The 20061-nt window shown below is 31.6% G+C and overlaps 1 protein-coding gene across 5 annotated transcripts in view; it reads left to right on the top strand.

Moving 5' to 3' along the window:
• Cka (Connector of kinase to AP-1) overlaps positions 1–20061 on the top strand; it is a 164991-nt gene that overhangs the window by 112663 nt on the left and 32267 nt on the right. For all 5 annotated transcript variants that reach the window (XM_085807428.1, XM_085807430.1, XM_085807431.1 and 2 more), the window contains 5 exons: positions 1394–1510; positions 9500–9547; positions 9654–9775; positions 12573–12740; positions 19753–19893. In XM_085807428.1, coding sequence (XP_085663554.1) covers positions 1394–1510; positions 9500–9547; positions 9654–9775; positions 12573–12740; positions 19753–19893 — 596 coding nt within the window. The remainder of the gene's footprint in view (positions 1–1393; positions 1511–9499; positions 9548–9653; positions 9776–12572; positions 12741–19752; positions 19894–20061) is intronic.

The raw sequence follows: 20061 nt of genomic DNA, 5'->3' as shown, positions 1-20061 counted from the left end.
GTTAGATTTGATGTAACTTTTTTTGAAATGGAGAGGTTATGTATTCTTTGCTTCCAAATGTGACACAGAATTTTTGCCAGGAAAGGATGTGATGGTTATTAGAGACAATCATCCACATTTAGAGAACATGGGGTTTACAGGAAAAGGAAAGAGTTTTTGGTTTTTTTCTGTCTCATAATAGAAAAATGTCATTCCTATAAAACTGTTCAGAAGCAAAAAAAGGGGGGAGGGAGAGAGAGCATTTTTGCTATAAAACATAAATTTCTGCAACTAATAAATTCATGTATAGCCTTAAATGCCCCTCTACTTTCCTTTTTGTCATGGCATTCCAGTTGCATTAAAAATGTTGGTAGTTGGTTGTGGAGTGGAGTTTTAAAGGCCCACTAGTTTTAAGTGTAGGAAAATTATTATATTGAAAGAACCATATGATCAAGTAATAAGTTGTGAAGCAATCATATGTCAAAAGTATTTTTATTTGAAGAATCACAGTGATTCTGAACTTAAATAGAAGTCGGCCAAGGTTTTCCCATTTAAAAGATTGTAATTCTAAAGGAAAAAATGTGATAGAAATCATCCTGATTTCTGAGATCTGTATGAAATTCTGAATTTTTTCTTTATTTTTTACAATCACTCTGGTTGTGAAATGTTAAGGATACAAGAATCTTGATTCTAAAAATTTTTAGCCTCTTGTTTTAAATTTTTTTTTATATACAGGCAAGAATATAAATGACAAACAGAAGTGTAATATAAAGAGAGGCAAAATCATACAAGCTGTCTATCCAGTGGCAGAAAAATATTAGAAACCTGCTATAATGCAAAAGTCTGTAAATTATAAGTGCATCTTCAGCCCACAGTTTTGCCACTCACTTCCCCTTTTTCTAATATTATAGTACATATATTTAAAGTGTTTGTTGTATATAGCTTTGTAACGTAGTGTCCAGTCAACCTTATTTGTATAAATTATGCATTTTACACTGAAACAGTTGATTATGAAATGAGTGTGTCTATTATATCTCCTAATATAAAATTTAATTTACTACTGCGATTTTCTGTTGATAAGTTTTGAATTAAGGAATGATTTATTATATGTTGAGTTGAGATGGGAAAAATTTATATATTTTATTATGTGTTGAGATGGAAAAAATTTAATGAAACGTTTAATGTGGGAAATTTCAATCTGTCATCATAATACGTCATTTTTCAAATAATTGCTATTTTGCTGTAGTAGTCCAATACTCAAATTTTGATTATTGTGTACTTCACAAAGGTTTTTGTCAATGAATGGTTTTACTAAATGGTTATATTTACTGAAACATTTTGGGTGTAGTATATAATTGTGTTGTATGCACCTTTTCTTCAATTTAATAACTTTGCTTTTTATATACATTTACAGCCATTTTGATGGAGTAAGAGCATTAGCTTTCCACCCTGTTGAGCCAGTTTTAATTACAGCATCTGAGGATCATACACTTAAATTGTGGAATTTACAGAAGACGGTACCTGCTAAAAAGTAAACATTTGTCAACCTGATTTTTTTAATACTTAGGAAAAGATAGTTTTTATACAAACTGTTCTTTATTGCTTTCCATATCCTGCACAAATAGAGCAATGGAGATTTAATTTTTAAAAAACTGAAGTTGTATGTGTCAAATGCTGTTGTTTTGTTTTATGTAATGGGGATTATTTATCTGTACTGAGAACATGCACTAGCTCTCTTCTTAAATGTCTTTGATGGAAAGTAACTGAAATTAATTTAGAAGTCAAACAACAAAAATCAGCTTTATATTTTCAAATTTGAAAATATAATGCTGAATTTTGTTGTTTGACTTTTAAATTAATATTTGTTAGGCGTGTAGTATTATCAGATCTTTGCATGGGTCATTTAGAAAATTACCTTTAAACAGTAATCTTACTTAGAATTAGCATTTGAGAAAGAAGTTGTTCTGAAAAAGCATTCTATTCTATTGTGTGAAAATACTATTGCTAAAGATATGCCTGTTCTGCTTCCAATCTGTTGTGCAAAAATAATCTTGCAATGAATGTTTGTTCATTGAGGCATTATTACTTCATACATAAAATATTAATAATTCTATTAATATTTTGCAATATTCTATCATTTGTGCACCAGCATGAAATTCATATTGAAGTTTCTTGTGTGTGATGTGTATTTAGTGAAATAAACATAATTTTGTGTGTTTTGTAAAACATTTATGGTTGAAAATTATTTTATGGCGTATCTTGACTGAACAAATATTTATTTTATGGCGTATCTTGACTGAACAAATATTTTTCAAGCAAATTTCGTTTAACCCTTTGGGGTGCACTACACTTTAAAGTCGGTATTTCAACAAGAAAAGTTGTATGCAGTCTATATAGGCCTAAAGGAGTATACAGATAAAATTTTGTAAAAATTGCACTTACCGTTTTAATTCTGTGGGTGTTCCATGAGGTGAAACACTGCGCCACCAGAGCTCTTAAAAGTGCGACTAAGAGAGCATTGCAGTAAAGCACGGAAATTAGTAGAAGCTTATGTATAGTAATGAAAAAACAATGTATTATGGCTGTATACATGGTTTTCTGGATATACACAATATTCTTGAGTATATATAGATAAATGAGATAAATATATGTATATACACAAGTCCTATATACAAAATATTTACAAATTTTTCGACTTCATAGCTTCGTGAAATTTTCAAAGCATGTCACATCTTTTTGATAGAGGCACAAACCAACTTTGCAGGTTTTGAACAAAAAACTTGTTTTGTGCGGCTTCTGTTCTGTGCAACAATATGTTTAGAATTCAAAGTAAAAAGAGAAAAAGAAACTTTTTCCTATTCAGAAAGAGTTTTCCTGCCATTTATGGAAAATTAATAATAAAAAATTAACTGCAATTAATATTAACAATAATGAAAATAAGCTATAAGATATACATACATAAAAAATATCTACACAATTATTGTAAATAAACAGGAATGAGACTAAAAAGCGATAGCAAAATAATTTGCGCAGCTCCCCTAAGTAAGGATGACTCAAGCTACTGATAAAATTCCCGCCTGAAAACTGCTCACAAAAATTTCAAGGTGCCCATATTAAGGCTTTCATAGCGCAAACCACACCTCACCCCTCAAGACCGCTTTGTTTGAATTCATTCCCCCAAAACAATGTAAATAGAAAACATATACAACAGATGTTTTCTTCTGCGTAATAGCATGAGATCGCTGAAGGCACAGTGTTCCCACTAAAAGACGCAGTGTTTTATTTAATGATTCTGCACATGCTTTTTGTATGAAAAATGTAAAAAAATATATAACAAATAATATAGAGTACAGCCATTAAAATAATACATAATTTTTTTTAAACAAATTTTTTTTTGCGTCACAAAAAAATATAGAAAATTACTTGAAAATAAGTGGATTTTAATAACAGATCATAAATGAAAATTCTGGGTCTCCTTGTGATATGCTGCCATCTACTATTTAAAAAGAGAAGTTTGACGTATATTGTAAAGGCATTTTTATCCATTTACGGTGGAATGTAACGGTTTCAGAAGTGATTCAATTTGGGTGTTCCATGTAGTGGAACACTGAGCAACAAAGGGTTAAGCCCACATGTTGTTTCAAGAGTTTAATATTATTTTTGTTAATATTTTAATTTAGAAAGAACTGCTCAGCATTTACAGTTTATTATAGGAATGAAACTTAAACGAAATATTGTATATATGTAGATATTATTTAATATTTTAGGAACAAAACATAGGTAAAAATATTGTATATATATTATTTAACCCCTTAACTGCTGCAGGTGTATATATATGCCTTGTGCAGCCGATGCGTTAACTGCCACGGGCGTATATATACACCACATGCAAACTACTATCATTTGCTTTGCACTGCTACCCATAAAATTATTCGCAAAGCTTTGGAATTCAACATCACAATGACCTTGACGAAGTATGCGAAGGAGGATACTATTCAGAGAAGTGTGTGGAGAAATTGGAGAGAGGTGTGTGTCTAAAGCGATGAAAGTAATGACCCCGGTATTGGCTGGTGTTGTTTGAGTAAAAAATATTTTTTTTTATTCTGTGTCCTCCGTTTTCATTTACTTTTTGTAGTAGGTTCCAGGAATAAAGAAAGATGTAACAGATGTTTCAAACCCATTTATCTTTTTTGAATTATTTTTTGATGAACTGCTCGTGCTTCATTTTGTTACTGAAACTAACGGTTTTGAAGACGAGTATATGAACCAACACCTTGTAAACTAAAAATCAAGAACAAAATCGCGGCATTCAACCAGTTTTTTAGGCATACTGATTTCACAAGGTATAACACTGAAACCTGATATTACACTTTACTGGTCTAAAAATGAATTGATTGAAACTCCATTTTAGGGATCTTTTTTATTATAAAAACATCATTTTTTTATTATACTTACATCTTTTTATTATACTTTTACTCAAAACATTAAATTTTGTGCATTCATTTTTTTTTCTTTTATTCTTTATTTTGTGAAAGTAAAACTTGCACTTATTTTCCCCCTAATGCATCATATAACTACATGTGCCTGTGTGAAAAAACGTGGCACTGGGAAATGAATCCTGTACATTTTGTGCGGCAGTTAAGGGGTTAAAAGATGGATGCCTCAGATTATCTGCACCCCCTCACTGAACAGTTGTGAACTAATTGGTGACTTTGGAGAGCATTTGTAAACTCGGCAGAGACTAATTTTAATGTGCAAAATGCAACAACTGTTTTAAAAATAAGGCAGACTATGAATTTCATAGAAGAGCTGTCACTGATTAAAATTTAAAAAGCAAGAAGCATTGGTAATGAAACACTTTGGTTTTCATGTTAATAAAAATCAGATAAGTTTATTAGCTTTCAAGCTTGGTATTGTGCAACAATGACATTGTGCATAGGTTTAAATAGATGTGCTCTGCGCATACTTTGGTATGTAGCATAGCTATATAAATGCTTTTTGGGGCCATCATGATTTGCCACATGGTCATTTTATTGACATACTGCTTTGGCTCATCAATAATTTCTCAAAACTTTCTGGTAGGGGTGTGGAAAATCAGAATGTATCAAAGGATGAATTTGGATTGTCTATAAAGCTCTTATACTATTAACCCTCCAAGCATTACGGGTTTTGCCCTAAAATTTCAAAGTTCCTCAAAATGTCATGAATAAGTGGTATTTTCTCGATTTTAATTGAAAGATGGCTCTCTCATTTTGTACCTTGATTCCTTCCAATATACATCCAAACCGAAATTAGATACATTAAAAACTAGCAGAAATTTCCATATATAATTAATATAGAAGGCAGCCTTCTGTGCAGAATTTCTGGCCGTAACGCTGAGAGGGTTAAAAATGTTAAAATAATATTTATTATCAGAAAACTTTGTTTTGTACGGAAATTGTTTTACAAATGTCAAAGAATTTTAAGTTCCAAATATTGGTGAAGATTATTTCTGCAGATACTTATGTAGCATATGAAAATTAACAAATAACCTAATGATAAGAGCTATATTTGTAATTACTGTATAATGATTAAAAAAATGAGTAAGTTGGAAAACCATTCTCCAATTTTTTAACGTTTTTATTATCAATAAAATAGGGAATTTTAGAACTTATGAGAGTCTAAATTTATTGATGATAAAATTTATTTTATCCGAAAGTTGAGAGACCACTGAAACAGAAACATTGGATCTTTTAATGTTTTAACGTTATCAATGTGCAAACTAAGTGCTTTATTACTGAGTACATCATACTGTTTGTGCCAAACTGAGATTCCAGGGAATCAGTTATTATGTTTTTTCCCCTCAGATTGAATATGTGCAATCCATTGTGGGCTTTGAAAGATTGAATTTTATTTTGTAGTTCTTCCTCCACTTTGAAAGAGATTGGATTTTATGACTCTTCCTTCAATCACTCTGTATAACAAGTTATGATTTGTAGAACTGGGATTGTAGCAAAAAGTGTAATTTTGTCATGTATTTCATCGGCTCTAACAGTGAATAAACTATCTTCATTGGTGTTTAGTGTAAAGTTGTTCTTAAGAAAAATCAAGACAGTTTCTTCATTTCTGGTGTCAGTATATCTGGTAGCCATCTGCACAAACCTTTGATGTGCACAGCCTTTTGTGACAGATATTTTCATTGACTGAATATTGATACTCTTTTCTGTTGCAGGTTGAGGAACTAAATAATATTGATTGTCTATCAGATGGTTACATTCACACTCTGGCCTTGTCAAGGATTGAGGTTTGCCTAAACATTAACGAACCAAGTTTTTGATGCTAGCCTAAAAACATGACTGTAACTGCAGTTTACATTATAAATTCTGATAGTTTCTTTCTTCAAGAACTCATCACTGAAGGTTTAGTGGTCAGACATTATTGACTACAGCCCTTCACCGCGTCACAAAAATCAACTCATACCTAGCACTTATCACTATCCATTTATATATGCTGGAAGATATAATTGTTTAATTGAATTTTCCACTAGTATTATGTCATAGGCTGAAAACTGTTAACTGCCTTTCATATTTGGTAGGTATTTATCCTTTGTTCAATGTGTTTAAAATAACATCACTTGGTGTTTTATGCCATATATTTTCTGAGTAGCATTTCTACTTCTGAAAAGGTCTTGTAGCTGAAGATGTTCAAACTCTGTGTGAGTAATGGTTTACATGTATTCTAAACTTTATCTGTGTACTCTAGCTTTTTGAAAAGTATTGATTTCTAGCTCATGTTGATTAACGTTTCTTAGAGCATAATCATAGCACTCATTTTATAACAAAATCCATATTCATAATATGTCAATAGTAGTACGCCTGTTCATAATATGAAGGAAGGGGGGAAAAACTATTTCCATATGGAACATGAAATGTTAGTAATTTCACAGTACTGAGGGAAAAAGTCAGTACTATAAAGTAAGAAACTATTTAATATAGAAGTATGTGATGTTATATATTTAACACGCCTTTTCGAAACTCACATCTACTTGTTTTTCTTCATCCTCGTGATTTAAAAAATTAAACATGAAAGTACTAGTAAAAATTTCCATCTGTGGTGTTAATATCCGTAGAAAATGAGATGAAAATTTTAGTGTTTTAAAATTTAATCATTGCTTCTAATTAACTACAAATACCAATATATAAACTTGGTTAATGTTATGTAGTGAAAAACTTGATCTTCTCCATTATAAAGCAACATGCAGTTGACAGTTTTCTCTAAAAAGTTATATATGTCAACATGATACTTTAAGTGAGAAAACATGCTTTTTATCATCAAATTATTTCGAGTGTGGTATATGTTCTTTTTGTGTAAGAAGAATATTTTTTATATTAGGTAATTCAATGAATAAAGAATAAAAGAATGACATGCTTTTGAAACTACACATTAACAACAGTGATTCAGAAAACAAGAATGGTATTTTAAATTATTAGAAGACTGTTTATTTTAATAGTTGCATATATCTGTTACTGTAAAAAATAGTTCAGCACACGTTGTCCTGTAACAGAAAGATCTGAAGACAATGTATTGCTGATATTCATTATAGGACACTTTATGTTGCTGATTACTGACCTTCATGAATTAAGATTATTTCCTTCATGTCCCACAAAAAGTACAACTTCTTACTCAGAAATATTTACGTGTTCGGTTGTCTGAATTCACAGCCAGTTAATTTTCTAAATATTATAAGAAAATGTTTGGTTTATTTTTGGTTAATATAATTAAAGTTAACAGTGTCAGAACTTTTACCATGTTAAGTAATTAAATGATATTATTGAACTAGGAGATCAATATTTTAGAAATTCACCACAAACTGAGATCATTACACACCGATAATATAAGCCTGGTTCAAATAAAATTTTAAAACACTAAAATGGTGAATGGGTTGAGTGCATTGGCATTTCCCTTGTTTCCATTTCTGATTCTTTTCTGACTTTTAGTGTGCTTTGTGTTAATCTAATAATTCCAAACCTAGTCTATTGACACTAGAAAATGGAATTTCCCCTTACTATAAAGTCATCATGTTGACATATCTAATTGAAATCAAGAATATATTAACATAATGTTTTTGCAAATATAGATTTAATGTTTCATTAACAAACATTAACTTATTCTGAAATAATGTTGTTATGTGAACTTATGTATGAAGATCCAAACAAATGTTTTAAATAAGGATAAATGATAATAGCAGTGTTACTTTAATCTAAGCACATGAGAATATATTCTTGAAGTTATGAATATTTAATGTAGTCAAAATAAAATTTATCAATAACATTAATTTGAAAGAAAGTACATGCAAATCACAAGGTACTGCCACTAACAAATCTGAACTTTACATTTTCACGGATCAAGTATTATTTTCCCTTGCATCTATTAGTGCAAAATTATCTTTTGTTACTGGTTTTCTATATTTTTTGCTAATTGCCCTCTTGCATCTGTAGTATCTATATATAATATCAGTTATTAGTTCTCTTTTTATTGCAATTTTCAGCTTGGCATTATACAGGAAAATTTCATTTTTATTCCTGACCAGAACCTTGTAGAACAGTGTAAAATGCAGCTGATAGTCATGTTTTAGTCAAAATTCATATAAAACTGGTTTAAAAATGTGTTCTTTGTATTTTTGTCCCAATCTAGTCATTAATTGCATTAAAATTAAAAACATGCATTCTATGACCATGTGTGATTTTTGAGCATTTTTGAACAGTTTCATTTTGTCAAGAATGTCAACGTTATATTTTGTAGAGTTATAAAATGATATAGCTCTATGCGATTCGTTGGCTTTATCTATCATACCACCAGTTTGATGAATGTTATTAGAATGTACGAAAGAGCTAAAAAGCATCGAACTCATCTATTGTCATTTCAGCTGTTCTTGTATTTGCTGGCTGCTGTTCAGTACATTCTTTTGTTAACCAGTATTTGCTTTTCCTTACTTCATCTATAACTGTAATAAGTGCTTATCTATAAATAGCATATGCCTTTTCTATTTTCTACATTTCTCATAGCATATGACACTATTCCACCACAATTTGCATAATTTTGCACATCAAACCTCCCTCCCACCTTTTTGCATTTGAATAAAGTTTGTAGAGATATGTATGTGTATCATGGTAAGGTCATTTGTGTATAGCGAAACACTGAAAGGCTTTCTGTGCAAGGGAATGGATGCCTTTGTGGAGGACTTTCTAAGGGAAATGGCTCATGATCACATTACACAGAAGTAAAACTGTAAAAGTGAAGCATGCAGCCAGCCCATTTGTCTGCGATTAAATTCCTAGTATTTAGTGGTCCTAACCACTCAACTGCTGTTAAAGTGCATATGTATCATGTAAAGTTGAGAAAAATTATAAAAACTTCAGTAACCTGAGCACACAAATAAACACATAGTGCCCAGAAATAAGTATGAAACCATCACATAGACGTTAGTCATTATTCTAGTACTAAAAATTATCATTATTACATGTGTACTTTTTCTTTTCAGAACTGCGTCTTTGGATGTTGAACCAGTTTACACATTTAGGGCACATGTGTAAGTAGCAACATATATATGTGATTAAATAGTGAATTAAATTTCCATTGCTTTGCCAATTATGTTTTTGTTTCCTAATTTTTTTCAAATTAATACTATATTTTAGTGGTCCTGTATTATGCTTGGCCTTAAGCACGTCTGGCGATCATTGCTTTAGTGGTGGAATGGATGGTACTATTAGATGTTGGAATGTTCCTAGTTCTCTAAGTGACCCATATGATTCCTTTGGTAAATAAATTATGTATAAATTTTCCATGCAAGTGTATTTGCAGCTAAATTATCAAAAGTGATGAAATTAAGTGAAAAAAAAATGTTTTTCCTTGTTTTAACAGTGCAGTTTGGTTTTAATGAAATTGTATACTGACAGTGATGAAAACTATTTGAGTATACGCCAAAGAGCATAACTCAACTGTGAGTGTATATTTGTTCTTGTGTAACATCTTAGAGAATTTTAACAAATGTAAAATTAGCTAAAAGTGCTGTTAGAACTACTATTTAAATATGATTTATTTGAGTAATAGTTCGATAATGTAGCAAAAAATGAATGCAGGACAAATGTTTGGATTTATAGACAAGAAAGATTGATTGGGAAATAAAAGTTTCTTTCACTGAAAAAAAAAACGTATTGCAAAAAATTCAAAGCATACTGTTTTGTGGATATTAGACCACTTTTATATTTTAAACTTTGGATGTCCATGCACTTTACTTCTCGTGATTAACCTTTTTGCGACGGCACACCTTTGTTTAAGACGCTCGTGCGGGAAGGAAGAGAATCGAAGGCAGTCGCCGTACAGGACGGAGGTTTTGCATCACTAAGCCTAATTATATATATATATATATATATAAAAAACAGAAAAACAAAAGTTTTGCTTCTAGCATCGTAATTTTTGGTATCATTTTAGATTATTACATGAGCTGTTTGTTATATATGTTAAAATTAGCACTTAAAACATTTTTTTCTTTATTTTACATGAAAATATACTTAAAAAATTGCTTATATTGTAAAATAATTTTCGGAAGCGCTATTCAAATTATTCCAAAGTTTTAATTGATAAAATCTATCAATAAAGTTTAAAATTAATAAAAAGAACACAATAAAGACTATTTGCAGTAAGAAGTAACAAAATTTAAAATGAAAACGAGTGTGGTAAATCTCGAAGAACAGAGAAGTATCACTTTCTAACTCTTAGAAAAAGTATCACATTTTTACTCTTTAGAAAATGAATCAGTACTCTCATTTGCATTAGTTAAATGGTTCACTAACCATACGAGGGTATTCTTCTTCTGATAAATAGCGCCTTCCCGCCATAATAGACTGGAGGTGAGGCTTTCCTAAATAAAAAAAGAAGGAACGGAAATATATCTGAAGGCAATGCAAAACGTAAAAAAATTCTGCACAGTAACTCTAAAAGACCGTACGTAGTAGAGGAAAAAAATAGAATAAAAAAAGGAATTGGATATAAATCAGATACGAGAATGTTTTCATTAGCACGCAGCGATTTAAAGAGCCTGCCTCTGTTTACGCTTTCCCTCCGCCCCCCACCCTCGAACAGCTGATGAGTAAAATATCACAGTCAAGCAGAATATATCAAATTCAAGGCCATGAACCTAAAACTGTGTTCTTTTCGAAAATAATGGACATAGGATGCCATCTAGTGGCCTTCAGAAAAACGTTCGACCTTAAAATGCGTATACGCATCACCCGTCCTCTGAATGCAATCTGTACTGATGCGTGGATGGGATGCCCGGCTGTAAGAGACGTTCTTAGGGAATGCGTATATGGGACACCCATTCTGAAAGGGTTAAAATATATCTTTTTCAGATGTGTTTGTTAAGGTTTCTCCTTTAAAGTATATTCATGAAAGCCTATGTTATAACAAAAATAAGTAAAGAAAAGTTCTTTACAAAGTAGCTATGCTTTTACATTATGCATATGCTCGTGTAAACGTACAGGAAGTGAAAATTTTTGCGAGTTTGTGTAATTAATTGTTTTTAATTAATCTTTAAAATTACCTAAATTACTAAATCAGGAAATTAATAATTTAGGCCCCCTGTTCAGCCTCCGTTGTTGAAGCGGATCACTTTTCATTGCAAGTGACGATCTGGTCCAGAATTTTGTCCTTGCATTTAAGCAGATGAGTGGAAGCCTGAAAAGAACATGTCTGTCGTTATCTGCTGGAGTCAGCTCATGCGGCACCCAATTATTCAACTTGTATATTAAGTTTATGCCATGCATAGCAGAACTAATAGACATGGCACTAACATCTTACTCCTTAGCAAGCTCTCAAGTGGAAGCACACTGATCTTCTTCCACAAGTTTTCACAGGAAGGCTTTATCAACATCAGTGCACTGGCCAGAGCGTTGTTGTGCTCTTTTAATGTTATATTCCTTGTGTTTGAACTTTTGGTACTAAACGTTCATAGTGTCATATGATAGAACATTAGTACTTAAAGCTGTACATATGTGACATTCTGTAGCTCACTTTCTGCCACAGAACTGGAAGTAAATGGTTGTTCTAATCTGTTAGCATGATAGTTCCATTTCAGATACCTTATACATGATAATGATATTTTTTTACAAATTTCATAACACATGTTCTAAAGCAAGTCTCTTTCAAATGCCAAAAATCATTTGACAAAATCTGATTGAACAATGATCCATGTTATGCTATGATATTATGTTATGCATGTTCCAATGATGCCAATGTGAACAGTTTGCGCAGACGATATTTGCAATTGTGTGAAACTTTCATTAAAACTCAGTAAATGAAAAATGTGTACTGGAGTTGATGTGACCCTGCTGGCCACCTAGTATTTAAGTAGTGTTATGTCGAACAGTATGTTTAATATTACTAATTAAAAATAAACTGTTTACTTCCTACAATATTCCCCCACGAAATAAGTGCAGTATGTTGGATGAATAGGAATAAACCTTTTTTTCTCATTAAAAAATATATGTATAATGTTTAGTTGTTATTAAGATTTTTGTTTCAAATGAATGACTTAAACTATGTACTTGTTTCAGATCCTAATGTTCTAACTGCTACTTTGAAAGGCCATACTGATGCAGTATGGGGTCTTTCTATTCATAGCTCAAAATTACAATTACTTTCTTGTTCAGCTGATGGGACAGTTCGTTTGTGGTCACCTCAGTGTAAAGTTCCATTATTACATACTTATGGTTCTGATATTGGTAAGTTTGTATTCTTTCTTTCCCCTCTCCCTAAGATGTGCAAATATTACTCATGTTTGTATATTTCAAAACTGTAACAACTTTTTAAATTGCGTTTAAGGCATATCTTCAGGGTTTGTGCGGTCCTTAAGAGTCTTTAAAAGTCCTCAAGTTTTTTGGAATCGATTTTTGGTCCTTAAAAGTCCTTAATTTCGGCCAAAATCAGCAATTCATTCCTATTTCTAATATAAATCGTGGGATTTTTGAGTTTTATAGTGAAAGAACTGCAGCATAAGTATTTTGAAATAATTTAATTTTTTCTAATGAAGAGCTCTTAAACAACTTTCCGAAATCAGCAGAATGTTCTTAATTTTAATCATCTGAAATATTTGTCTATTTTTACAATTGCCATTTTGAGTGTGAATTAGCATTTTGGAGGAATATTTTTGGTGATTGAACTGACAGATATGGTTATCTTTTGAATGAGTGAATGGGTTATAAAATTTATTCCTATTTCTAATATAAATCGTGGGATTTTTGAGTTTTATAGTGAAATAAATGCAGCATAAGTATTTTTAAATGATTTAATTTTTTCTAATGAAGAGCTCTTAAACAACTTTTGGCTTTTGGGGATGTGAATTCTTTTATTAAATGGCTCTGAATTTGGCGACTTATCAACATTTTGGCGATTTTAAGATCAGTTTCTGTAGAAAATTTTTAATTTCAAGATCTGGGAATTTTTTGACAATTTTTTTAAAACATTGTAACGTGGATAAATTTCATTAAAATAGATGTAAAATATTGAAATTATGTTTAAAAAATAACATTAAAATAAAACGTTTTTAATTTTTACTGTCATATTATAAAGTTCCATTTTGGCCACTTATTATGCAATATTTTTAATCTGCAAAATAAACAAGGTATAATGCTCTAAAGCACAATTAACGAAACAGTTTTAGCAAAATCAAAATAGCTATGTAAATAATTGAAAATGTCTTTAAATTTTTTCATGGTAAGAGTTTTTCCCATGTAATTGTCTCAGAGTATTCAGTTTTCTCTATAAAATTAATTTTACATCTTTTCCCTCTGATACTTTTTCTCAAAATATTTCTGGCTTTTTACTGTTACAGAATTTTTCTTTAGAATTTTAGGCATTGCAGCTTGGAAAGTTTAGAAGAATTTGAAGGCAAAATTTATAGACCCATAATTCTAGAAGATTACAAAAAAATGCCTCCATGCTATTAACACGTAATTTAATGTATTTTGCAGAAAGTTTGCAATGTATTTCTTACTTTTTGGAAAAGGTCTGGAAGAACAAAGAAAACATAATACAGTCAAAAGTCGTTAATTCGGACACCCATAATCTGGAATGATCTATAATCCGGACCTCAAATCTACAAACTTTCTGGCATGCGTCGTTTTGACGCATGCACGTAAGACCTTTACGGCTGCTAATGTGCGTGTGCGCATGCGCATAATACGTTTACGCAAGCGTGTTTAATGTATAACGGACGGTATAAGCTAAGCTGAAATTATCTAATTCAGGTAATGTTGCAGATTGCGTTGTTCCTTAATCTTCGAATTGAATCCGGCTTATTATTTTTTGCAGACTGTTACAGCAATTTTATAAAAGTAAGCTTGAACTTTCGATTATGTCAAATAGAATTTCCGATATATATTTATTAATATGTAAAGGATCTACAAAGCGAAAGTATGTTTCGAAGTCCATTAAACCAAAAGTGGAATTGCTGCAAAAAAATGGATAAAGGCATATCCTTTGATTATCTAATCATTCCGAAATATGTTTATCAATTTCACGCTGCTCTGCGGGGGAAGGGAAATGACACGGCGCACAATGAATTGGAAGTTGATCTGTCAGCACTATCCTTATCTTCAGGGCAGATGTTTTTATTTTATTTGTCTTATAATTCCTTACTAAATTTAGTATTTTATCTCGATGTACTCCGTCTTTGATATGATTTAAATCAAATTCCTCCTCATTATAATTCGCTTCCGACAGTGAAGAAAGTGACACAGAGGTTATTGAAAACGAAAAAATTTCGATTGACAAATTAGTCGGTATTCTCGAGACAGCAATTATAGGACTTGACCAGCAGAACTTTGTAACTGAAGAAGAAATTATGTCTGTTTATAGAATTAAAGAGAAAGTATTATCACATAAAACGAAGCAACTTAAACAACTTACATTGAAAGAAATGTTTAATAAAAAAAAACAAATATTAAGCTTTTTTTTTTTTTTTTTTTTTGTAAATTTTGATATCCTTTAGATCATAATTGTTCTTTATTTCATAAATTACGGTTTCATATTTTTAATTTTATAACTTCTGCATGCCATCTTACCAGATTTAAACTGATGATCTATAATCTGGAAAAATCGATAATCCGGAATCGCCGAAGTCCCGACGAGTCCGGATTAAAGACTTTTGACTGTATTTGAATATTTTACTTCTGATACTAGAATCTTTTTCTTAACACATCTATCTTCCCTTTATTTTCTCTACTTTTCAGTAGACACAGGCATGGAAAATATCAAAAATGCTTTTATTCTTATCAGAAGAACAGGCATTATAGAAAGAATTTTTTTCCTTAGTAAAGAAATTGAAAACTGACAATTTAAATTATTCATATAATATGCTGGCGCTAGGCATTTTCCCACATGATACAATCAATCTCTGTGGATCTTAAATTCTGCTGCCTAGTGCCTTTCTAAATTCTGCTGCCTAGTGCCTTTCTAAATTCTGCTTCCAATGCGTGCTGCTCTAAATTCTAAAAGTTTTGCCATTTCTAGATTTTGTTGCTTGGTGTGCCACTAAATTCTAAAAATTGTGCCACCACCGTCTCTGTAATGACCATGCCATATAATTACTCTTACCATATATATTTCATATTTCTTCTGAATGTTCATATTACTAAAGAAATAAAATTAGCAGCTTTTTCTATGCTTTCTAAATTTAGTGTTTTTTTTTTTGAATAACATAAATCTTTATTTTAAATTCTAAAATGAAAAGGAAACATGCTGAAGAATTAAACTTATTCTTCAAAGATATGTACTGCTATTATTATGTAAATTACCCAGTGTTTTATAATTTCAGCCTTTACTATAATTTCCCATTTCTGTTTTCTCACCAGTATACAAATCACTTAGATAATTTTTAAACTGAGGTGTATGGAGTGTAAGACAGAGTTTGTTTCTGATCACCACTTACTTGCTGCATTAGTTCCTGTCAGCTCTGATGATTTGTAATTATTCGTGTTTGCATTTAGTTTGAAATTGATGCTTCTTTTTTAATTGTAATTGATTTGGTTAGCATAAGAACATATCTTTATGTTGTAAGTCCTTTTTAAATAAGATGCTAATTTAAACCTTTGTCTAACTTTGTAGTTACTTTAACACAGAGTGGCTTCACATCTGTCTGGGGTTTTGGACTATTTAACTTTTATCAGTTCAAGTAAACCCTCATAGGTACATTGTGGATAGGCTAATAAATTAAGAGATAAAGCACGCAAAAACTAGTGACAATACTGGTTTGCATATTGGAAACAAATTTCTAATTGTTAGAAAAGATGCTTAATGAAATTGTTATAAATTAGCCAGAATGTCTGCAAAGGCTTCAAATTAAAAAGACGCATAAATATTTTGTTGAGTACTGTTGCTACACGTGTTTTGTAGATTTTAATGTGTAATTATTCTAGTATCGTTTAAGAATCAATGTCATAAATTACATATATTTTAAACTGTGACCATATTAATAGACTGTGGTTTTAATAGTGCTTTTTTAACAAATATTTTTAAAAGATAAATTTAATAGTGCCCAAGTAAATCTATAATGAGTTCAGGTATCTAACTACTTAATTTAATTATTTATAACTAACTACTTACCCTTAAAAATTATCTGTGTATTAAAGTGAGTTATTGCCTGTCATTAATCTTTACTGTGGTCAAAAGATAAAATAAAAAAATGTAAAAATTAATGTAAAACTTATTCTTCACATCTAGTGAAACTTGAAATACACTCATGTCCATAAATTAAGGATAATTCGGAGTCACGTGGAAATCGAACTCTAAAATAAATATATCACCTGTAAAATCACTACACACATCTTCAAGAATCATATGCAAATTTCAGGAAGTAACCAGATGACACCGATGGTATGTCACAATGACGATAGTGTAAGAGAGTGATATGTAAGGAATAGAGGCAAAGGATATGTAAGGAAATTCGCAGGTGCTTTATAAGCATTTCAGTGCAATAACCGAATAGTTATGACACAAAGGATGCATTTGGATGATTTTTTACATGGTAGAATTATCGGCTGTCTGGAATGTGGGCGTACTCAACTGGAAGTATCAGACGAACTTGAAATTGCCCAGAGTGTCATCTCCAGGCTTTGGCAACGATTCCAAGATGATGGTAATGTGAGTAGACGTTACAGCACAGGTCGCCTCAGAGTTACAATGCCGAATGAGGACCGGTATTTGGTAGTTACTGCCAAAAGAAACAGGCGGAGCACAGCCTCAGACCTGTCTCGTCAGCTCTCTTCAGCCACAGGTACGACAATTTCAAGGTAGACCGTGTACAGACGAGATTGGTCTATATGCTCGTAGACCTGTCAGATGCGTTCCACTTACTGCAACTCACTGTAGCCTGCGGTTAGCCTGGAGTAGAGAGCATGCGTTGTGGACACCGCAACAGTGGGCTTGTGTGGTGTTTTCCGACGAGTCCAAGTTTAGCTTGCAATCTGATTCTTGCAGAACTTTCATATGGAGTGCTCCAGGTACCCGTTACCACCAAGAAAACATCATTGAACGGCACTGTTATGGTGGTGCAGGAGTGCTCGTTTGGGGTGGAATTATTCTGGATTCGAGAACTGACCTGCATGTTCAAATTGGAACCATGACAAGTCAAATCTATCGGGACGTCATTCTGGAACAACACGTACATTTGTTTCATGGCGCCATGGGCGTACAATTTGTGTTTATGGATGACAATGCCCGTCCTCACCGTGCAAACATTGTAAGCAAATGCCTTCAATCAGAGGATATCACTCGTGTGGACTGGCCAGCATTCTCACCGGACTTGAATCCAGTAGAGCACGTGTGAGACATGCTTGGCCGATGAGTTGCAGCCCGTCAACCTCCTCCTACATGTGTACCGGAACTTCGGAGAGCATTGCTTTTTGAGTGGTGTAATATCCCCCAAGATCAGATCGATAATTTGATACTCAGCATGCCTAGACATTGTACGGACTGTATTGCATCGTCTGGGAGACATACAATGTATTAACAATCGTTTATTGTAAATAGGTTTTTTTTTTAACTTGCTCAAGGTTGAAAAAATTGCTAATTTTTTTAATAATATCAAACATATAGCATCTTTTTTTGCTCTTTACCTTTTGTTTAATAAATAAGCTTTACAAATAAGTCAAATTTGTTTTGCTTCTAACTCTTCCTTTGCTTGATTTTGCATTCTCCTTAATTTGTGGACATGAGTGTAATATAAAGCAACTGATCACCTCTGGTGCTTTATTGGCTTATTGAAACCTTAATATATGTTAACTGGGTTACAACCTCTGAAACTCTACACGAAGCTACGACACTAGCTGCATCAGGCAGAGCCCAACTATTTTTCAAAGCTTGCCAGCCGCACCTACATCAGGCCTTTCAGTTTTGTTCTGATGAGCATGTTTCATCTAGACAAGCAGTAGAGGTCACAACAGCCAGTCTTTTGTTAGGAATCATGCTGATTGTGATTTTACTTCTCATTTTAACCTATGCTGCTTGGCATAAAATCTACCTACTATTTACTAAACCTCTAGACTGAGCAAGTATGTGGCAAAATGAGACATAAAAGAAAAATCAACATAAGCTAACTGTTAGGTAAAATGTAAATAAAATGTCATTTGTCTTCTTTCTAATATGTCTAACTATTATAAGTGTAAAATATTTAATTCTACTTGATAAATTTCATAAAGTTTTATTTTATTCTATAATTTATTAAGAATTATATTAATTAGAAATTAATGTTTAATAGTAATGCATCCTACTTTTATTTTTGGGACGGTGTTACAAAAGTGAAGTTCAGGCACAGATAGTATTTCTAATTGAATTTGTTCAGTTCCCATTTGCTCATAGGTCCTTAATTTTTTCATTAATGGTCCTTAAAAGTCCTTAAAAATACTTAGTTTCCGTGTGCAGAAAAGTGTACGAACCCTGTATCTTTTATATTAAGGCTGATTTCTGATTATTTCATTAAGTTTGTAAAGGAAAAAGGTATTACTGGAAGTTTTGCCTTTTGTGTTTAGGGAAAAAATGTTAGGCAGTTATTGTTAGCTTTTCCCTTAGACCAGAGTTTCTTAAACAGTGGGTGGCAACCCTTCAGGGGTGTCGCCAAAAATTTTAGCAGTTTTGATATTTCTTTAACTCATAATAATAATTTTACAATTACCAAATATTTTTAGACAATGTATCTGAAAATAGAAAAATAAAGACAATACAGACAAAGGAAAAAACTAAAACGTTTTGACGCATTCTTTTTATAATATAAACGTTCATTTTACTAGCTTTTTGCACATGACGCTGTCATTTCGTGTGTTACTTATTTAAAATTTTCACATTGTTCTATGTCTTAAAATTAGAAATTAAAGTTAATGACCTAAAACTGCAATAGTATATTACAGTACAAGTGAAAAAATTGGCAGTTTCACTCTAGTGTGTGTCGGATTTGCGCAATGCTGTCCCACAAAATTTTTATAAATATTATGGGGTCCTGGGGGTTGCAAAAAAAAAAAAAAATCTCAGTGATAAAAAGGGGGTTGCGACTGAAAAAAGTTTTAAGAAGCCCTCCCTTAGACATTATTACTTTTGATACATAAATAGATGCAGTTAGAGCTGAAAATTTTTAATTATTGTGTTTAGGAATTATGTAATTCTGTAGTAGTATGAGAATGCATTCATTGTTGGAAAAATTTCTTTTTTCTGAAGTTAGTAATTGTATTTATTTTTTTACTAAAGCTGATGGTAGTCCTACATCTGTTGATTTCCTACGTTGTGATATGACACAAATGGTGGCAGCTTACACATCATCTAATTCTGTAATATTTGATTTGGAAACTGGGAAACCAGTCATTCGACTTGACAGTAATCAAACTCCTGGTAATGTATTTTAAATTACATATTTTCTCATAAATATTTAAAAATGGCATTTAATATAGTGAATTTATTTCTTTTCTGTCTCTTCCAAATTTTATTTTAAAATTTCATTAGAAGTACTGTTTGCAGTAAATTGCCTTCTTAAATTGACAATTTTCAGTTTTTTATTAT

The sequence above is a fragment of the Stegodyphus dumicola genome, chromosome X1 (assembly GCF_044657685.1).
Source record: "Stegodyphus dumicola isolate Sdum_Otavi_A_Nest chromosome X1, ASM4465768v1".
NCBI lineage: Eukaryota > Metazoa > Arthropoda > Arachnida > Araneae > Eresidae > Stegodyphus > Stegodyphus dumicola.
This window is presented reverse-complemented; position numbering and strand designations above follow the sequence as displayed.